The sequence below is a fragment of the Pogona vitticeps genome, chromosome 1 (genome assembly GCF_051106095.1).
Source record: "Pogona vitticeps strain Pit_001003342236 chromosome 1, PviZW2.1, whole genome shotgun sequence".
Classification (NCBI taxonomy): Eukaryota; Metazoa; Chordata; class Lepidosauria; order Squamata; family Agamidae; genus Pogona; species Pogona vitticeps.
In genome coordinates, this window is record NC_135783.1 from 57,828,496 (window position 1) to 57,846,028 (window position 17,533).

At 39.6% G+C, this 17,533-nt stretch overlaps 1 protein-coding gene across 3 annotated transcripts in view; it reads right to left on the reverse strand.

Annotated features, from left to right (window-relative positions):
* MTR (5-methyltetrahydrofolate-homocysteine methyltransferase) overlaps positions 1 to 17,533 on the reverse strand; it is an 86,444-nt gene that overhangs the window by 39,213 nt on the left and 29,698 nt on the right. For 2 of the 3 annotated variants that reach the window (XM_020787259.3, XM_020787268.3), the window contains exons 9-17: positions 12,971 to 13,071; positions 9,734 to 9,795; positions 7,814 to 7,881; positions 6,130 to 6,209; positions 4,872 to 4,984; positions 4,022 to 4,162; positions 1,927 to 2,112; positions 1,299 to 1,478; positions 78 to 194 (exon numbers count right to left, since the gene is read on the reverse strand). In XM_020787259.3, the coding sequence (XP_020642918.3) occupies positions 78 to 194; positions 1,299 to 1,478; positions 1,927 to 2,112; positions 4,022 to 4,162; positions 4,872 to 4,984; positions 6,130 to 6,209; positions 7,814 to 7,881; positions 9,734 to 9,795; positions 12,971 to 13,071 (1,048 nt within the window). Of the gene's footprint in view, positions 1 to 77; positions 195 to 1,298; positions 1,479 to 1,926; positions 2,113 to 4,021; positions 4,163 to 4,871; positions 4,985 to 6,129; positions 6,210 to 7,813; positions 7,882 to 9,733; positions 9,796 to 12,970; positions 13,072 to 17,533 lie in introns of those variants that run through there. The other variant, XM_072993198.2, reaches the window with a different exon arrangement.

Below are 17,533 nucleotides of genomic sequence, written 5' to 3' on the forward strand. Positions count from 1 at the left end.
GAAGTAAAGGAAAAGCAATTAATACGACAACATATTTCTTCTGGTCAGAAGCCATTTTGTCTAGTTGCCTCTGTTACCTTAATTGCATGGTAGAGGAAAACTCCATGCATTGCTTCTCGAATAGCCTCCATTCCCCGGAAGGAAAAAGACAGATTGGATAGGCCTCCACTTATTTTGACTCCAGGCAGTGTTTTCTGATAACGAGAGGATGAATACCAGCAAACTGAGAATATTTTTTAAACTAGATTTCTCTACCAGAGGCCTATGAGCCATCAATGAAATAATAAATCACCCTTTCAAGATCTGAGAACAGCTAGCTGCCAAACCACTTTGTGTTAAACCAGCCTGGTCACTGACAAGAAAGACTGGCAGCCTGAAGCATAACGTAGAAATGAGAAGAAAAGCTCTTAGGTGTTTGTCTCAAAACGCAGCTGATCCTACTCTCAGGTCTATTTATTGTACATGTTTTGCTTACTAGTTTGTCTGGTTATGTTTTTTGTTTGCTTGTTTGATTGATTGATTGATTTCTGTAACATGCCACCCCTCACCCAGAACTATCTGCAAATTCTTCAGAACTGGTTAGATAAGGTAGCCACATTTCTTTTTCTTGGATATGAACTCTCAACCTGAAATTGTATCACTGTATGGGTGCCAGAGGCAACAACATGATTATATCATCATCATTTTAGAACTGCAGAGCTGGCAGGGACCCCGTGGATCATTGAGTCTAGCCCCTCTCAGGGAGGCACCTTGGGGAACTGAACTCCCAACTTCTGGCCCCATAGCCAGGCACCTACATCAATGAGCTATCGTCCACTGGAGAAAGAAAAATATTGGAGATCCCAGCTTCAATTCCATTTCAAGGCTACTTCATACATTATACCTTCCTCCAGGATTTTGGCTTTGTATTTGTGGGCTTCTGATCATAAACAGAGTAGCTAGACTACAGAATATCTTATTTATAGAACCAAGTAGAAATTGAATATTCTGGCAGTAATTGAACTTATTCTAATTAAATGAGGCAAGCTTTCACATAGTTTAACAAAAGCCTTTTGGCTACCTACCAATATTTTATGAATTCTGTCTCCCTTAATCACTATAAGTATATTTACAGTACTGTTAGTGGTTGAGACTATTTTTAAGCTACTATATAATTCTTCTTTTTTTAAAAAAATACTGGATGCTGATGAAAGAGTGAGAACTATTCTGTTCTATTTAGGTCATTGCTTACATTATGCAGCACTCAGTTTCTACCCCACCAACACTGGTAGCAACAAAAATAAAACCCATAGACTTACTTTTATGGTTTTAGTTGCATTGATAAAGTTAATTGCATACAAATTATGTTCATCCATTCCAGTACCTATAGTCAGAATGTTGGGATCAAAAATGATATCATTTGGATTAAAGCCCACTTTGTTTACCAAGAGGCCATAGGCTCTAGTGCAGATTGAAATTTTTTCTTCTGTTTCTGTGGCCTGGAAAAAGAAGGGTTGTTTTTAATACATGATAAGAGTTATTGACTTCTTCTTATCTGGATTTCTGATATGGGTTTTCACCCTTTATAACTAATACACATTGCTCCAAAGATCAGATAAAAATTCCAGAAGCCTTCACTACTAGTTGTGTTAGCCAGGATTTCTAGGAGTTCTAGTCCATCTGAGGACCCAAGGTTGGGAACCATTGCTCTAGAACATGGATGGAACAAAATGTTATGATCAGAGCTTGGAAAAGTTACTTTCTGGACTCAAACAATAACTTTTATCCAGCTCTATGTAAGAAATGGGAAGGATCCAGAGATGCAGGGACCACAAAATAACCCCTGAGGGGAATGGCCTTCAAGCCATGCCCACTGGCTACTCACTCCTAAATGATACAAGACCTTCATAAAAGCGAACTCTGACATGTTCAGGAAATGATACTCACCTGACCCACTTCGTCAAAGGCCATAACCACCACAGATGCTCCATATTTCTTGATTTTCCTAGCTTTCTCAAGGAAATCATCTTCACCCTCTTTCAGACTGATGCTGTTCACTATGCATTTGCCTTGACAACACTTCAATCCAGCTTCTATCACAGCAAAATTTGAAGAGTCAATACAGAGTGGCACCTAACAACAAGAAGAGCAGGAATCTAAAGCTTAGTACAAAAAGCTTAGAAAAAAATTATGCAGCACTAAGCAGATCGTAAGCAGGAAGATGTAACAACATTATTGCTAGTTTATATGCACAGGTGAACGGTGAAAATAGTTCCCATTAATTATATGAATAAATAATTACAACACTGATACAGAGATGGTAAGAAATAGAATTAACATGGGGTCACCAAATCAGAAATCTAAGCATTCTTTTCAGTGTAAAAGTTATGTTTTTTCTTCTAATTCCAACTCAAGCAAAGTAAGAGGTTGCATGTCCCACCTAAGCCAAAGGTAGCAATGTTAAACTGGTAGAAGTGTGCCTTTGCACAAAATGGGGTGTGTGAGAGATATCATATAGCCCACATCAGATTTTAAAGCAGAGGTGGGGTATGTGTATCCTTTTCAATGTTGTCAGATTGCAGCTGCCATGACATTTAGTTATGCTCTTTAGGGCTGGGGGAAAAACAACATCTGCAGGGCCACATATTATATTTCCACCTGCTTTAAAGGAACAGGACACCACCAGTTACCAGCATGCATCATAGACATAGATAGTTGTTGACCTCTGCAGTCTATTTCTCTCTTAAGAGCTTATTTTAGTGGCATCATCCAGAAAACATTTATTGCCACTAACAGCAATATTTGCCTGCTACAGACATTTAGATTTACAAAGGACACACACACACACACAAAAGGCAGAGCTGAAGAAAGAACACGGTGCACAGCAATTTCCTGCCAAGTTCCAAATGTCATGCACCAGCTTGGTGGACAAAAAGAAGCTACACTTCAGAGTGAGTGTATTAAGAAAATCTATTTCCCCCTTGACGTCAATTTCATTTCTAGCTATTCTTCACATCCAACACCCATTGCCAGAAGTAAAGTCTAGTAAACAGGGGGTAAGAAACCAAGACATACTCATTTGCCAGAAAGCTGTACTAATCTCAGAATATGTAGGTGGATTAGGACTGCCCAGTGGAGAGCCAGTGAATAACATTGTGCTTACTGCACCCCAGGCTCTGTTTATCTCCTCTTTTTTTCTATAAGAAGTTAAGACTTCCACATGCACCCTATAGCTCTCTGACTGCAAACTGCTGAACGTGATGATCTGCCATTTAAATAATTACTTGAGATTCATCCGACTCTTCTTCCAGGTTCTTTCTGACGTGTGCACATAATGCTAAACATTCTCAGCAGTTCAGGATTGATCACAATTTGAGTGCTACACTTGAGAACCTGATTTGACCACAAACCACACTGTGACAGAAAAGCTGACAAGTAGGTGATTGGAGTTACACCATTCTGTTTCCAACAAATGAAAATGTATCACCACACAGATGCCCACAGAAGATTTAGCTACATTAAAGTGACAGGGAGGCTAGCTGGTTTCTGGCTTATGCAGTGCTTTTCAAAGTGAATCATTGACATCAGAACTCCATAAGAACTCATGCTGAACAGCAAAAATCTTCCTGTCCCACTGTGAATCATATCGAAAAATTTCATTCCTTAAGGAAATAAATGTATTAAGTAATTGTTTCTTTGAAACATAGGGTGCCTTTCAAATATTTGAGGAACTGTAGCAGGACAGCTGACTTTCTGTCAATTTATTCCATAGCAGGGTCAATCACACAGTCTTTATACAATCACATGGTTACAAGTCAAGACATTTGGGCACCCCATGACTAGCCCAAAACATTTTGCTGTGTTTTCCTAATGTTACAACAACACTGTAGGGGGAACCCACATTTAAGTGTCAAGTGAGCAAAACATGTTTAAATATCACATACAGCTTTAAAGACTCTGCCTTGTGCTATTTTTCTTAATTTTCTCCACCTAATGCAAGAACATCCATGTAACTTAAGACCTCAAAATCTGCGCATACAACCTTGGCAATGTCAGGTTCTGAAGCAATGAAGTTGCAGAATCTAGCCATAGCACTTGGCCCATCTAACATTCCATCATCCATATTGATATCCAAAATCTGAGCTCCCATCTCAACTTGAGCCTTGGCCACACTCAGTGCATCCTAAAAAGTAATCAGAGAAGCATTACAAAAATGTAGGTAGCCTTAGCACAAATTCCTTAGCACAAATTTAGAATTAGTAAAGATCAGCAATAAGCAGTTTCCCATTCATTTCACAAAGTAATGTTCCAAATATTTATTAACTTAAATGTGTAGCCTATTTTTCCTGGTTTTCTTATAGGAGATTACTGCTCTTTTCTAGCATAAAGGACTTGGTTTACTCCAGGTGTCATTCATCTGTCCATGCAGTGTGTTAGTCTGAAAGGAACCTGTTTAGTATAGATGCAAAAAGTAGGTAAGTAGCAACAAGCATGCAGAATTGATCTAAAGTAGGTGGGGCAAAACTAAAGATCAAGGGTGAGATCTGGGTGGCCTCCAATGCATTTATTTATTTAACAAGAAGCATCACATACGCAGGGCTCACAATTCTCTACTAAAACAAATTAAGCCCTACTTTGTTTCATCAAAATTTACAGATTTTTAAACTGAGATTGCTTGAATACAAATCTTTCATTGATGTAGGAGAGCTGCATCAATATTTTATTTCATGTTGTCTGTGTCACACCAATAGGTGCAGTTCAAACAGCAGAAAATTTGACTATACATTGCTTAACTACTAGAATTATATACATCCTAAGTCTTAAATGGTGGAATTATACAATATAAAACATGATTCAAGTCCATCTAAAAGTTTAATAAACAGAAGCCTTACTTCATATTTGCCTGCCATGATGAGTTTGGCAAACCTTTTTGATCCCGCAACATTGCAGCGTTCACCTATGTTAACGAAGTTGGTGTACTGCCCAATCCTGAATGGTTCCAGACCTAGAAAGTTTTATAATCACAAAAGAGAAAAGAATATTGCATTTGTACAGAAAAACTCAGACCATATAGTTTTCCTAAGTTATATTGAACTTTTATAGATGCAACTCAAATACACAGATTAGAAAGCTAAATAAGAAGCCACATTGGTTACCTTTTATATTTACAAGTAAATTTATGTAACAAACCATCATCATCATCAATCTTTAAGCCTAACAGATTTACAGTATTTTAACATAGTTCACAATGTGCTACAAGATTGGGTTGTGTATATGTTCTCCATTGGCCCTCTCCTCCATTAATGGCACAGAGATGGAAAGGATCACTAATTCCTCTAGAACAGTTGTTCCCAGCCTTGGGTAACCCAGATGTTCTTGGACTGCAACTCTCAGAAGCTTTCAGCACTCACTGTGCTAGCAAGGGTTTGAGGGAATTGCAGTCCAAGAACACCTAGGTTACCCAAGGTTGGGAACCACTGCTCTAGAACAGTGGTCCCCAACCTTGGGCCTCCAGATGTTCTTGGACTTCAACTCCCAGAAGCCTTCACCACCACCTCTGCTGGCCAGGATTTCTGGGAGTTGAAGTCCAAGAACATCTGGAGGCCCAAGGTTGGAGACCACTGCTCTAGAAGATAAGAGTTCCACACAGCACAGAGTACCAGATTCAAAGGAATAGCAACTGCCCAACAACAGACCCTCGATAGTCAGGAGATTATTACTGTACCTCATCTTGTTTTTGTCATTATCCTGTGAGAGATGTGAAGGAGTGTAGAAAGGGAGGAACTGATGAGTAGCAAAGACAACTAGAATCTTATTCTCTTTTGGGAACTATCTTCACAGCAGTGTACAGGAAGCTAACAGAACCTACCCCAGCAAACCAACTCTCTCTCTCTCCCTTATTAACTACAATCCATCAAAATTTGAGGATTCCAAACAGACCCATCATATGAACAAAACAACTTTAAGAAGAAAAGGACTTTGCAACCCCAATTAATTTGATAGGCAGTCTAGAATGACATAAATTATATGATATCCAATAACTTACTGAAATTTTCTGGGGGGGAGGGGAATAAATCAGGTGGAAAATGAAGCGGCAAAATACATACAGGAGGATGTTGGCCGAGATGTACAGATATGTCAGTCTCTTACCTGACAGCAACATGTAGCCTTCTGAGAACGAAGAGGTAGGAACACGGGGCTTACATCCCTGTACTGCTTCAGCTATCTCCCTGTATTATAAAACAGGAAAAGAAATCACACAAGGAACTAAGCTGTGAAGATGGCTGCACATTTAATACATCATTTTCCTTATCTTCAAGTAAAAAACTCACTGATATAACTCCGACTGGAAACAGCAGCTGACATGCTAATCGTCAACTCCCACACATCATTATCACCCACAAATGTCTATATGTACATTCATGTATCTAATGCATTCATATCATAGAAAGCACTACATTTGATAGCTAATCTGTTAAAGTTAACTGTTCCTGATCAAAGAATTGGGTAAACCAGCTCAGAAGTGGATTCTGATGTGATTAATTGAAGGACGTTCATAAAAAGCAAGATTTCCACCCTCTCTTTCCCTTGCTCTCTTTCCCTACTGACACAACAATAGCATTCCATGGCTTTGAGTGAACACTGAGCATCTCCGTCCTCAATGAGTATTCTTTTAGTGGAGACCAATCCTTTTAATTAAGATTTTGGTTCCCCCTGAGCATGCTGATGCTTCCATATCAGTTACCCCTGTTTTGTTTCATTTCTGTTGACAAAGTAGCCCACATTTGTGGCTAACACAGAGGCACAGAGCAAATGATTCAGTAAACAGATATCCAATTGCTTTTGCTGTGTATCTGGGATGGATGTAATAACTCCACTGTTCATATACATAAGTTTCTCTTCATATACATCAAGATATCCTTTGAGTTGTATTCCTTCATCGAGCAGGGGGTTGGACTTGATGGGCTTACAGGACCCTTCCAACTTCAGTATTCTATGATTCAGGGCTAATCATTAAATTAGTTGCATAGTAATTCCATTGCATTTCTTTCTCTTTCAACATTCTCTTTCCACACCCAACTCAATCCCATCTTCCCATTCCCTGTTCCCTCATAAAACTGTAAAGACATTGTTCCATCAACTTCTATTAAAAGAGAAAAATGGCTACACCCCACCTATCAAAAAAGAAACAGTGATGTTTTCCAATTAACTTTCCATCACAAAACTAGCTGTTGCTGAACAAATGTTTAATTCTGGTTTAATTAGCACTGCTTTTACATATCACCCAGCCAACAAACCTGGCCATCAGTTCCTTGAATCCTTTTTAAAAAAGGCTTGTCTTAAAGCACAGCAAATTGAAATTTTCTTTAGTGTTGATGGCCCAAAACTCATCTTTGCAGCCTGTCTGTGGAATATTCTTAGTAGCTATCCTTGACAGCTAGATGGCATTATGAAACCCCAGTGCCTCATGCATCTTTATGCTAACTCCCCATTAGAGTTTTTAAGCAATCTCAATAAAGTTGGCTATAGCCAAAGACACAGGTCAGGTCCAGGAGTGCTATCCTCTGAAGTTGCCGGCCAGAGAGACTGGCGAAACGTTAGGAAGAACAAGCTTCAGAACACGGCCAAAGAGCCTGAAAAACCCAGAACAACCGTCAGGTCCAGTTCCTCCCTACAATCTCTCTTCTGCTTTGACCCCTCCTCTTGTTAGCAGCCTCATAAAGACAACATGTCAAAGCATATAGTGGCTGCTCTAGCCAGAAGAGTTGGTCAAATAGCCCTTTAGAACATCCATTACAGATAGCTGTTCTTGCCAGTGTACAAATGAGGTTACCGGATGTGTGCTGGAGTGGTTCCGCAACATCCACCAACTATGTTCACCAAACCGTCTGTGGCAAAGGTCTGCAGAAAAAGAATAGTACTTTCTGAATTTCCTTTATGGGACCAAACTAGCAATAATTGAAAGGGAAAGTAGCATATTCATGTAAGAATTTTATTTATTAGGAGGTAAATAAAATAGTCAGATTCATTTTAGACAGGGTGTTACAGGAACACTAAATTCAGTTGTTAACCAAGTTAGAAGTTCCCATTATAGTAGCAATGGTAATGCATTGCAATATTTTTTTATTCAAGCCAACAGCTCTTAAAACTTTCCCAGCTCTAAAATATCTTACGACAGGCCAAGTGTGGAAGATTAAAATATTTGTAGGTGTTGTAGCTGGTTACACATAGAAACAGGACTGCAGCAAAATCGGTCTTTGCCTGAATTCATGGATTTGTTTCAGTGGCTGAGGAAACAGAGAATGTAATTTCAGCCAGGTGGGTCAACAAACTGTTTTTGTGACTCTATGGTGAGGACATATTTACTCTTTATTGTGGTGGGAGCTACCATGAACAGCTCAACTTTCTGGTTTTGTTTTGCTTTTTTCAATAAACCCCGCAAATCAGAAAGAAGGGCTTACGGTGAAATTGTTCTCAACACAACAATGACACAACAGGATATTCCTTCTATTTTTGGCATTCAGAGAAGGAAAAGATCCTGGAATTCTTCAAACAATTAACATTCTCTTATATGAAAATAAGCTTGCAATCCTACATATTCGGGAGAGCAAAATTGAGCCCACAGGCTACACATGGTCCCCCATAGGAGCCAGTGCAGTCCTCAAGCCTCACTATACCCTCCTCAAACTCCACCTCCCCCCCCCCAATTTTTGCAATTCACAGTTGCAAATCAATGCCTCCCTGAAGGTACAATTTGCCCTGAACAGTTAAGGGGTACAATTTGCCCAGGGCAGTTTAGGCCTTAGATAGCTATTTGGGGAAAAGAGCCCTAAAGCAGCTCCTATAAGGAAGAAGAACACAGTATAAATTGCACCCATCAGAGGCCACTGGGGGTATAATTTGAATTTCAGGGCCTCAAATATGATGGGAGTGTTTTGGGGAACCAGGGGTGTCCCACAACCAAGCAAAATTGCCTGTTAGTGCACCAAACTTTCCTTGACTAGGGAAGTACAAGCAGCAATGAGAAAACATTTTTAATACAGTGGTGCCTCGCAAGATGATGTTAATCTGTTCCATTGAAATTGCTGTCTTGTGAAAACATCGTCTTGTGAAATGCGATTCCCCATTGGAATGCATTGAAATCCATGTAATGCCTTCCAATGGGGAAAAATCATCGTCGTTTTGCAAAAATCGCCCATAGGGAAGCCATTTTGCAAAGCACCGATCAGCTGTTAAAATCGCTGTCTTGTGAAAACACCCGTTTTGCGAAGCACCGACCTAGCTGTTAAAATTGTCGCCTTGCGAAGCATCGGTCCCCCCCAAAAAAAAACACGTCTTGCGAAGCACGGACCGAAACATCGTCCAGTGGAAATTGCCCATAGAAAACACTGTTCTGAGAAGTGCTGTTAGCGATCGCAAAAACTCACTGTCATGCAGATTCACTGTTTTGCGAGGTCATTGTCTAGCAGGGCACCACTGTATACAACTCCTGTGATATGTGGAAAGTTCTGGGAGTTGTGGCCCAGAAAAACAAAGATTTCCAGTCTGTTTGTATAGGCTTGCACTTTAAATATGCAACAGATCCTGTCTACTCACATGTAAGCCCTACAAGGTTCACTGTGACTTATTGTCAAGTAAGCATATATATATATGAAGACACCCCCCCAAGAACGTAACTTTGTCTCCAATTACTGTATACATAATTTTCTTTTTTTTCCAGCAAGAACAACTTGACATAGGAAATGTCCCTTACCTTAAGGTGCTTGGCAGTCACTTCAGGTGTTTCATCATAACCACCAAAGGTGTTAGGAAGACCTGAAGAAATATAGTATTTAAAACACACATAATCTATAATTTTGCTCTTTATGATTTCTGTCAAATGCCATGTTATAGTTTGCTCAGTAAATAATACACCAGAGCCTTCATATATGGGAATCTTCAGCACGGTTTTTTAATTCCAAGGCCCTGAATCACTTCAGAGGCATTTATTTACCATAACCACCTGAGATCATTGCTGGAATTAATGAATACATGCTCCGTGGGTAATATATAAAAAACTAATTATTCCTTTCTTAACTAGGTTTTCCAGGCAACTGCCTGACCTAGCTTTAAAATAGTTGCTTTTCAATATTATTTATTATTCTGGGTTTCTCTCTCCTTGTAAAAGTGAATTTCCACTTTCATTAAAAATCTTAACCAGGCCATTAGCAGGCTGTGGTGCAGAAACAATTGCTGTAATATTTAACAAAAAGGCACCCACTTAAGTGTTGTCAACAAGCCAAAACCAACTTAATATCTTTCTCCACAAATGTTAGCCTACCACATTCAGACATACATATTAAAATTACAGTTAACAGTTTATTACATTCATCATGGTGTTTCATGCTCCAAGCGCAACAGCCAGAATCCTGCTAGTGTTCACATAAGGTTTGCATAGCTTGACATATCTAAGTGTGATACAGCTAAGTGTCACTATGGCTACTGACACTTGCATGCCTGGTCTCACATCTGATTCTGCAACTGAACAGTGCCCAAACAATGTATTCTCGAAGGCTTTCACGGCCGGGATTCGATGGTTTTGTAGGTTTTTCAGACTGTTTGGCCATGTTCTGAAAGATTTTCTTCCTAATGTTTCGCCAGTCTCTGTGGCTGCCATCTTCAGAGGACAGGAGTCAGAACTCTGTGCTTTGGTGCAGTTTGTGGGATAGTTGAGTATTTACAGCTGTGGGATCAGCTTTTTGTCCTTTTCAGGAGATTGGGTGATTATGGTGATCAGTGTTTTTTTTTGTTGTGGTGTATTGTTGTGATAAGGAGGAGAGATGATCTGTCACTGTGATTGATGGGTGTTGTTAGCAGGTCTTTTGTGTGCAATGCTCACTGGTCCTTGTGGCTGAGTTTTAGACTTTCTTCCTTCAACAAAAAAGAAGAAAGTCTAAAACTCAACAAAGCCTGGCTCCCAGCACTGAAAAATACAGCCTCCAAAAAGTTAATGAATTCTACCCAGCCACAAGGACCAGTGATCACTGCACACAAAAGACCAGCTAATGACACCCATCAAACACAGTAACAGATTGTCTCTCCCCCTTATCACAACAATACACCCACAACAAAAAACACGCTGATCACCATAATCACCCAATCTCCTGAAAAGGACAAAAAGCTGGTCCCACAAACTGGACTAAAGCACAGACAGAGTTCTGACTCCTGTCCTCTGAAGATAGCGGCCACAGAGACTGGCGAAACGTTAGGCAGAAAAACCTTCAGAACATGGCCAAACAGCCCGAAAAACCTACAACACCCAGTGCCCAAAGACCTCATCAGCAATCAGTAGTAAATTATGCAAATCTTGCACAAACTTCATTTCAGTGACCACACTGGAAGATGCAACACCAAGATTACAGGGCCCAATATTCTAAATATTGTGCTGTCAAGTGCATTTTGACCTATGGCAACCCTTCCCTGGGTTTTTTAGGTACTCAGAAGTGGTTTACTAGTCCTTCCTTGTAGGGGCATTCCTGAATTGTGCAGCTTCCGTAAGGCTACATAGGTTAAATATTCTCCTGGGAGGCACAATAGATTCAAAACTCCCAGTTTCTGACTCTGCAGCCAGTTACCTAACTCACAGAGCTATCCTGCAAGTTTTAAAAATGCAAACTCAGTCCTTATAATGTGCTCTCACTACTATCTTATTTTATCATGTCTATTTTGCATGCACACATATATGCAGGAGAGCCAGTGCAGTGAAGTTTATTCTAAGACGCTAACAGAGTTCCTGGGGATACACATTATTTCATTAAAAAGCAACTTTTTTAGCAAAATCAAACAATTTAAACCCTACAAAGTCTTCTGGTCCTTTAAAGACAAACACATTTTGTCAGATATACATATACACGTAGAATGCTTCATGGATCTGCATGTCCTAATAAATTACACTCAAGAATGCTGAGATTAGGGATGCTGGAACCCTATAAAGCGCCAAACCCATGTATAACTCTTATGTCCCCAAAACATAACTACAAAGCATAAATAGTTGATTCACACATATAACTCATACACACACGCACACAAACCTCCCCCGACCCTCTTCAGCCTTAGAAGTGTCACGTTGAGCCACCATGCCAGGAGAGGGGGCACCACACTGCCCACAACAGGGGCCTCAGTGAGTCCAAGTCCCACTTTTCTCAGGCCACTGGAGACAAATAGCAGTACAGGATTGATTGATTGAAAAAAAAAATATATCAGTGCATAACCAAAACAGCTCTGTTCCAACCTGTGCAATTCAAAGGAGAAGTGTACATGCTTAATTTTGCATTTCATGTCACCGCCACCTTTTCTATTTTTAATAAGTGTATAATTTAGCCTTGTTAAAATAAACAAGGAAGTTAAATTACCAAAGGTCTAATCTTTTTTGTTTTTAGTTCTTTCACATTCATCTCTTCTCAAAATAGGGCAGAGAAAACCTGGGCACTGTGGTTATTATACATTACATATTCATGTTTATTATATTTCTCCAAGACCACTGGCATAGATCCCCCACCCTCCATGTTTCTCCCTAGTATATTCCTGTGCATACACAGCAAACAAAATCCTCTCAAGCCCAAGGGGTAGCTAGATACCTGACCGGGACTTTGGTTGCAGCCTAGTGAACAGAATGATAAGGCTGGCCAGAGATAGCAGCTGACTCTTTTTTACTCATTGTTCTTCCTTTCTCTATTTACAAGTATCTTTCACTATAAAAATACATTTTATGGGTTTTTTTAAAAAAAAAATAAAGGTGCATCTCTCTTTTTTTAAAGGAATTCCTTTAAAATCTTGCTTTATGGTTTGTGTGTAGATGTTTGTATGATGACATGATCGTTATAGTTGAAAAAAATAATATAAATGTTTTTTGTTATGCCATTGGTATTTTTAAATCTATATCACATGATTAACAATCATATGTTTTTTAATGCAGATGGACACCTGAATTTTCACAGATCTGGATTCCTACCTGCATTGGGATAACAAATGATGTAGGCATTTGTGCATTTTCCAATAGTTTCAATGAAAGGCCTCATTTCCACTGCTCCCAAAGCACAGTTTAATCCAATGCTAGGGAAACAAAACAAAAACAAGCTTATTATTTCCTTTCACTACAACACACACACACGCACAAAATGACTTCCTAAAGATATTCAATTGACAGTCTATTACAGGCGATCTATTACACACATGCACATGTGCACAAATCATCCAGACACTCATGAAGGCCCAGGACATGATTGGAGTGTGCTAAAGTACCGTAATCACAGTATGGATTTAAGTCTATTTCTGGATGGGTGCCCCTTTGTGATGACCCTGTGTATGCTACCAAGGAAGGTGGGATTCCAAATGTATTAGATATAAATATAATACACAAACAAGCAGCAATGAAGATCTATCTATAAAGTGAGCCATATGTAGAAGGCAGGTACACGTTATTAGGCATTACAGGGATTAGAGCAACCTTATTATAAGGGCCATTCAAAACATTCAGGCAATAACAAAATCAGATGAATGGAAATGTTTCTGATACCAGGCTGAACTGTCATGAGAAAGCCCACTGATTTTAAACAGATAACTTCTGTTGTGATGTCAACAAAATTTTCATAGTGAAACCTCAGAAGGATACATCAAATTAGTTCTACATTTTGCAGCATCAGCATCTAAGACCAAAAAAAGTGCACCTTGGCTGGCACCATTCTGTCATGGCAACAGATTCAATTGTTCAGATATTATATCATTATGCAGCAACATAAAGAAAAAGGATTGTTCATATTAAAGCATTATGAAACCACAGGTAACAGAATGCTGGTAATCCTGCAGTAAAAGTCATTCAAGGCTATAGAAGCAAAATGTCTAATGTTGCAAGAAATATCACACTGGAATCAATGTATTTGTTTCAGCTCAGCTCTTATTTAAAGTACCCTGTATGCCTAAGTTGATCATATACGTATATCATCACTTGGCATGATTCTTTCACACTCAGCATAACAACTGGGAGATACAGTACAGTGGTGCCTTGCTAGACGGTTACCCCGCATGACAGTTTTTTCGCTAGACATTGGCTTTTTGCGATCGCTTTAGTGATTTGCAAAACAGTGATTCCTATGGGGGAATTTCGCTGGACAATGTTTGGTCCCTGCTTCACAAACCGATTTTCGCTAGACAACTATTTTGACAGCTCCCTCCACGCTCACAAACAGGTGTTTTGGGGACCTAAGCTTCACAAGACAGCGATTTAAACAGCTGATCGGCGGTTCGCAAAGCGGCTTTCCTATGGCCGATCTTCACTAGACAACAACAATTCTTCCCCATTGGAATGCATTACACAGGTTTCAATGCATTCCAATGGGGAAATGCTTTTCGCTAGACAATGATTTCGCTAAACAGCTATTTCAGTGGAACGGATTATCATCGTCTGGCGAGGCACCACTGTATAAAACAATGAGACATTAGGAAAGAAACATGGAGTCATAGCCTCACTGCTACAAATGCTGAAGGCCCCCATCTCCTACTAACAATATTTGCACTGTGACTATGAAAGTCCAGTGCTATACAAAAAACATTCTGGGAGGACTAAATAAAAAGTCTAGAACTTGACAAGAGTCATGCTCAGTCAGGCCAAAAGCATTCTGTTCCCGCACTAGCCAACCACATACATGTTTCATAGGAAAAGGGAAGGATAGAACAGCACTCCCCCTTCTGAAAAGGGAAAAGTGCAGAATTTCAAATAATTACTCCCAATTCGCCTCTCCACAGTTATTTTACTGTGTTTCAGAATGTTTCTAAAACAAGGAGGAGTATGAGAGTGGACTTGCCCAGGGCTAATGTTAAGATTGTGCAAGTGAATTTTCAGCCTCAGTTCTTAAGAGACAGATTTTTCCCACACAGAAACAGCTTCAACAATCTCCCATCAAGGTGTTCCCTGTACGTACAGTATAAAGATCAACACCAGACACGCAAATAAAAATTAGAACCTAAGCACAAGTTCTAATCAGACATCCTCAGATCACATATGAATTTGAGTGCAGAGAAACAACTAACCGTTTACTCCCCCCCAAAATACAAAATAAACAAATTCAAAAATCCATGATCATATAATAGATTAGAACCTATTACTTGGGGAAAAAAATACAGTAAACCTAGGCCCGCAACACTAAATCCACTGAATGGAACTGGATTTAATTCTGAAGAGACATGTACAAAGTATGTTGTGAATTGACTAAAATGGTACTTTGATTTAGTAGCAGATGTATACATTATTTCCAATTAAAATGCTTAGAAAAACTGCAAATGGCGACCACTGCCTTGAAAAAGGCAGCCAGCGTCTCTGATAGTCCGAAACAGAAGCTGAAACTCAAATGTTCAATCACTCAACTGCTAAATAAATGAGACTTTTCCTTTCCTTCCTTCCTTCCTCTGTAGCATAGTTTTCAAATCTGTTTTTTATGCCCCCTCCGATCTTGCTATACTGATCTTAGAAGGCATGAAACCTGGTCCATTGGCAGGAGTGCCTAATGATATCAGCTGTGCTTTGTACTGTGGGAGCCCTCCAATGAAGATGAACATTAAATAAATAAAAAATATAGTAAAAGAATAAGAAACCACCAAGAATGCCTCTTCCCCCATGATGGCAGTGACAACATCCCCAAAACCAACCAAACAAACATGCTTCTTGTTTCAAAGCTATCTGCTTCATCATTCTACATGCATGTTTAATCTAAAACATGAATGAATTCACTGATTAACTCTTACAATTAGTACACTAACATTTCTTTGAAGTTAGTTGCAATCCTATCATAAGTCCTATCTTTGCATGGCCTGATTTTCATTCTATCTAGTGTCCCCTTAGCATTGCTGCAAAGTTTTGGTAAAATTCTTCTATCTATGCAGGGATTCATAGTGCAGAATAGCTTCCCCAGAGCAGTCACCCTTTTTCTCATTTACTGGCATTTATAGTCTCAATAACTCACTCTGAGACGTAAGAATAAGAGATGTCATTACTTACAATTGAACAGATAAAAAAACAAACTGACAAACATGAATGCTTTTCAGCAACAGACTTCACCAGACTCGAGAGAGGGGAAAAAGCAGTGAGCAGAAAGGCGGGGCTCTCTTTGCATTCAGAAGCATGGAAGGAACCATTGGTCAGTGCTGGAGAGACTGACAGTCACCTCAGCCCCAAATGGTTCCCTCCCAGACAAACCTACTAAAGGCAGCATGCAAGGTTCCAAAAATTCCAACAAGTATAACCTAGAAATGATGTAAAGATGTAAAGAAATGATGGTCTTTAATGGGTAGAGCCACCAGCCAATTAATCCATGATTTCTAACGGCGTAACCAAGCAAAAATCAGTGATTTAGTATTTGCTGAGTGTACTTGCCTTCAGTAAAATCATTTAGAAAAGTAATGTGAATGAACACTTTTTCAAAATTCGACAGTTGGAGTAGGGTGGGCTACTGTAACTCCCCCAGAACTGCATCCTCTTGGTACACTGCAAAATTCTGGCTGTGCTGCATGGGCAACGGAAGGATTTTTTTTTCTTTTAAATTCACAGCACTCTTGAATGTTAGTGTGGTTATACAGGCATCAAAACAGGGTGCTCAATTTTCTGGGAGATGCAGTTAAACAAGGCACATGTTTCCCAACCCCATTGTTTCATGAAAAAATTATTATTTTGCTGTTACTATCATAGTAACAAAATGCGGCAGCATGGTAGAGGCAGGAACAATAAAAATGGCTGAAGGCCAAGAGGTGCTCTTTAATTGCCCACTGTGTTTTCCCTTTTTTAATGGTTTTTTTTTTGTTTTTGTGTTTTTTTGGGGGGGGGTTGGGCCATGAAAATAAACTCCTATCAACTAGCTTCAAGATGCCATTCGTTTTTACTTTTATATCAGTGGAACAGGCCTGACAATTCTACTTAAGCCACATGATCTGGCAGCCCTGAAACAAAACAACAGGGGAGCTAGAGCTTGAGGTGGTCCTCAACCATGGGACAGTTTACCCTAAGGCCAGCCCTGATCATAGCCTACTGCAGAGCAGAGCTCCCAAAGGAAAGAATAAGCTGCAAAGAATCGCCAAGTATTCCCTCCCTTAGTTTAAAGCAACGATGGACAAAGTTCCAGAAGGCACGCACCGCTTCCATTCCTGGTTATTGGAGGGTTGCACCTATTCCCATAACCACCACCCAAACCTTTTCTTACATAAGTGAAAGACGAATAGAATTACTGAAAAAGTTTAATTGTGCCCAAAGTTTAAAGAGAAATTTTGGGGGTGGAGGGGCTGGGTGTTCCTCAAAAGATTACAAAGTTTCCCCTACAGAGCACAAGGGGCTTTAAACCCCTTAAATCTGAAAGGTGCCAGGAAGTCCCAATGGGCCTTATGTTGCCTCCCCCATGACAAAAGTATGGACCAGAATCCATAGCATTCCTGAACACTCTTTGGCATGATCCATGTTGAAAACCTCTGTTTTAACTGGAATAATTATAAAACTGGTTTTATAAAGATTACTTGCATAAGAGACCTATTATCG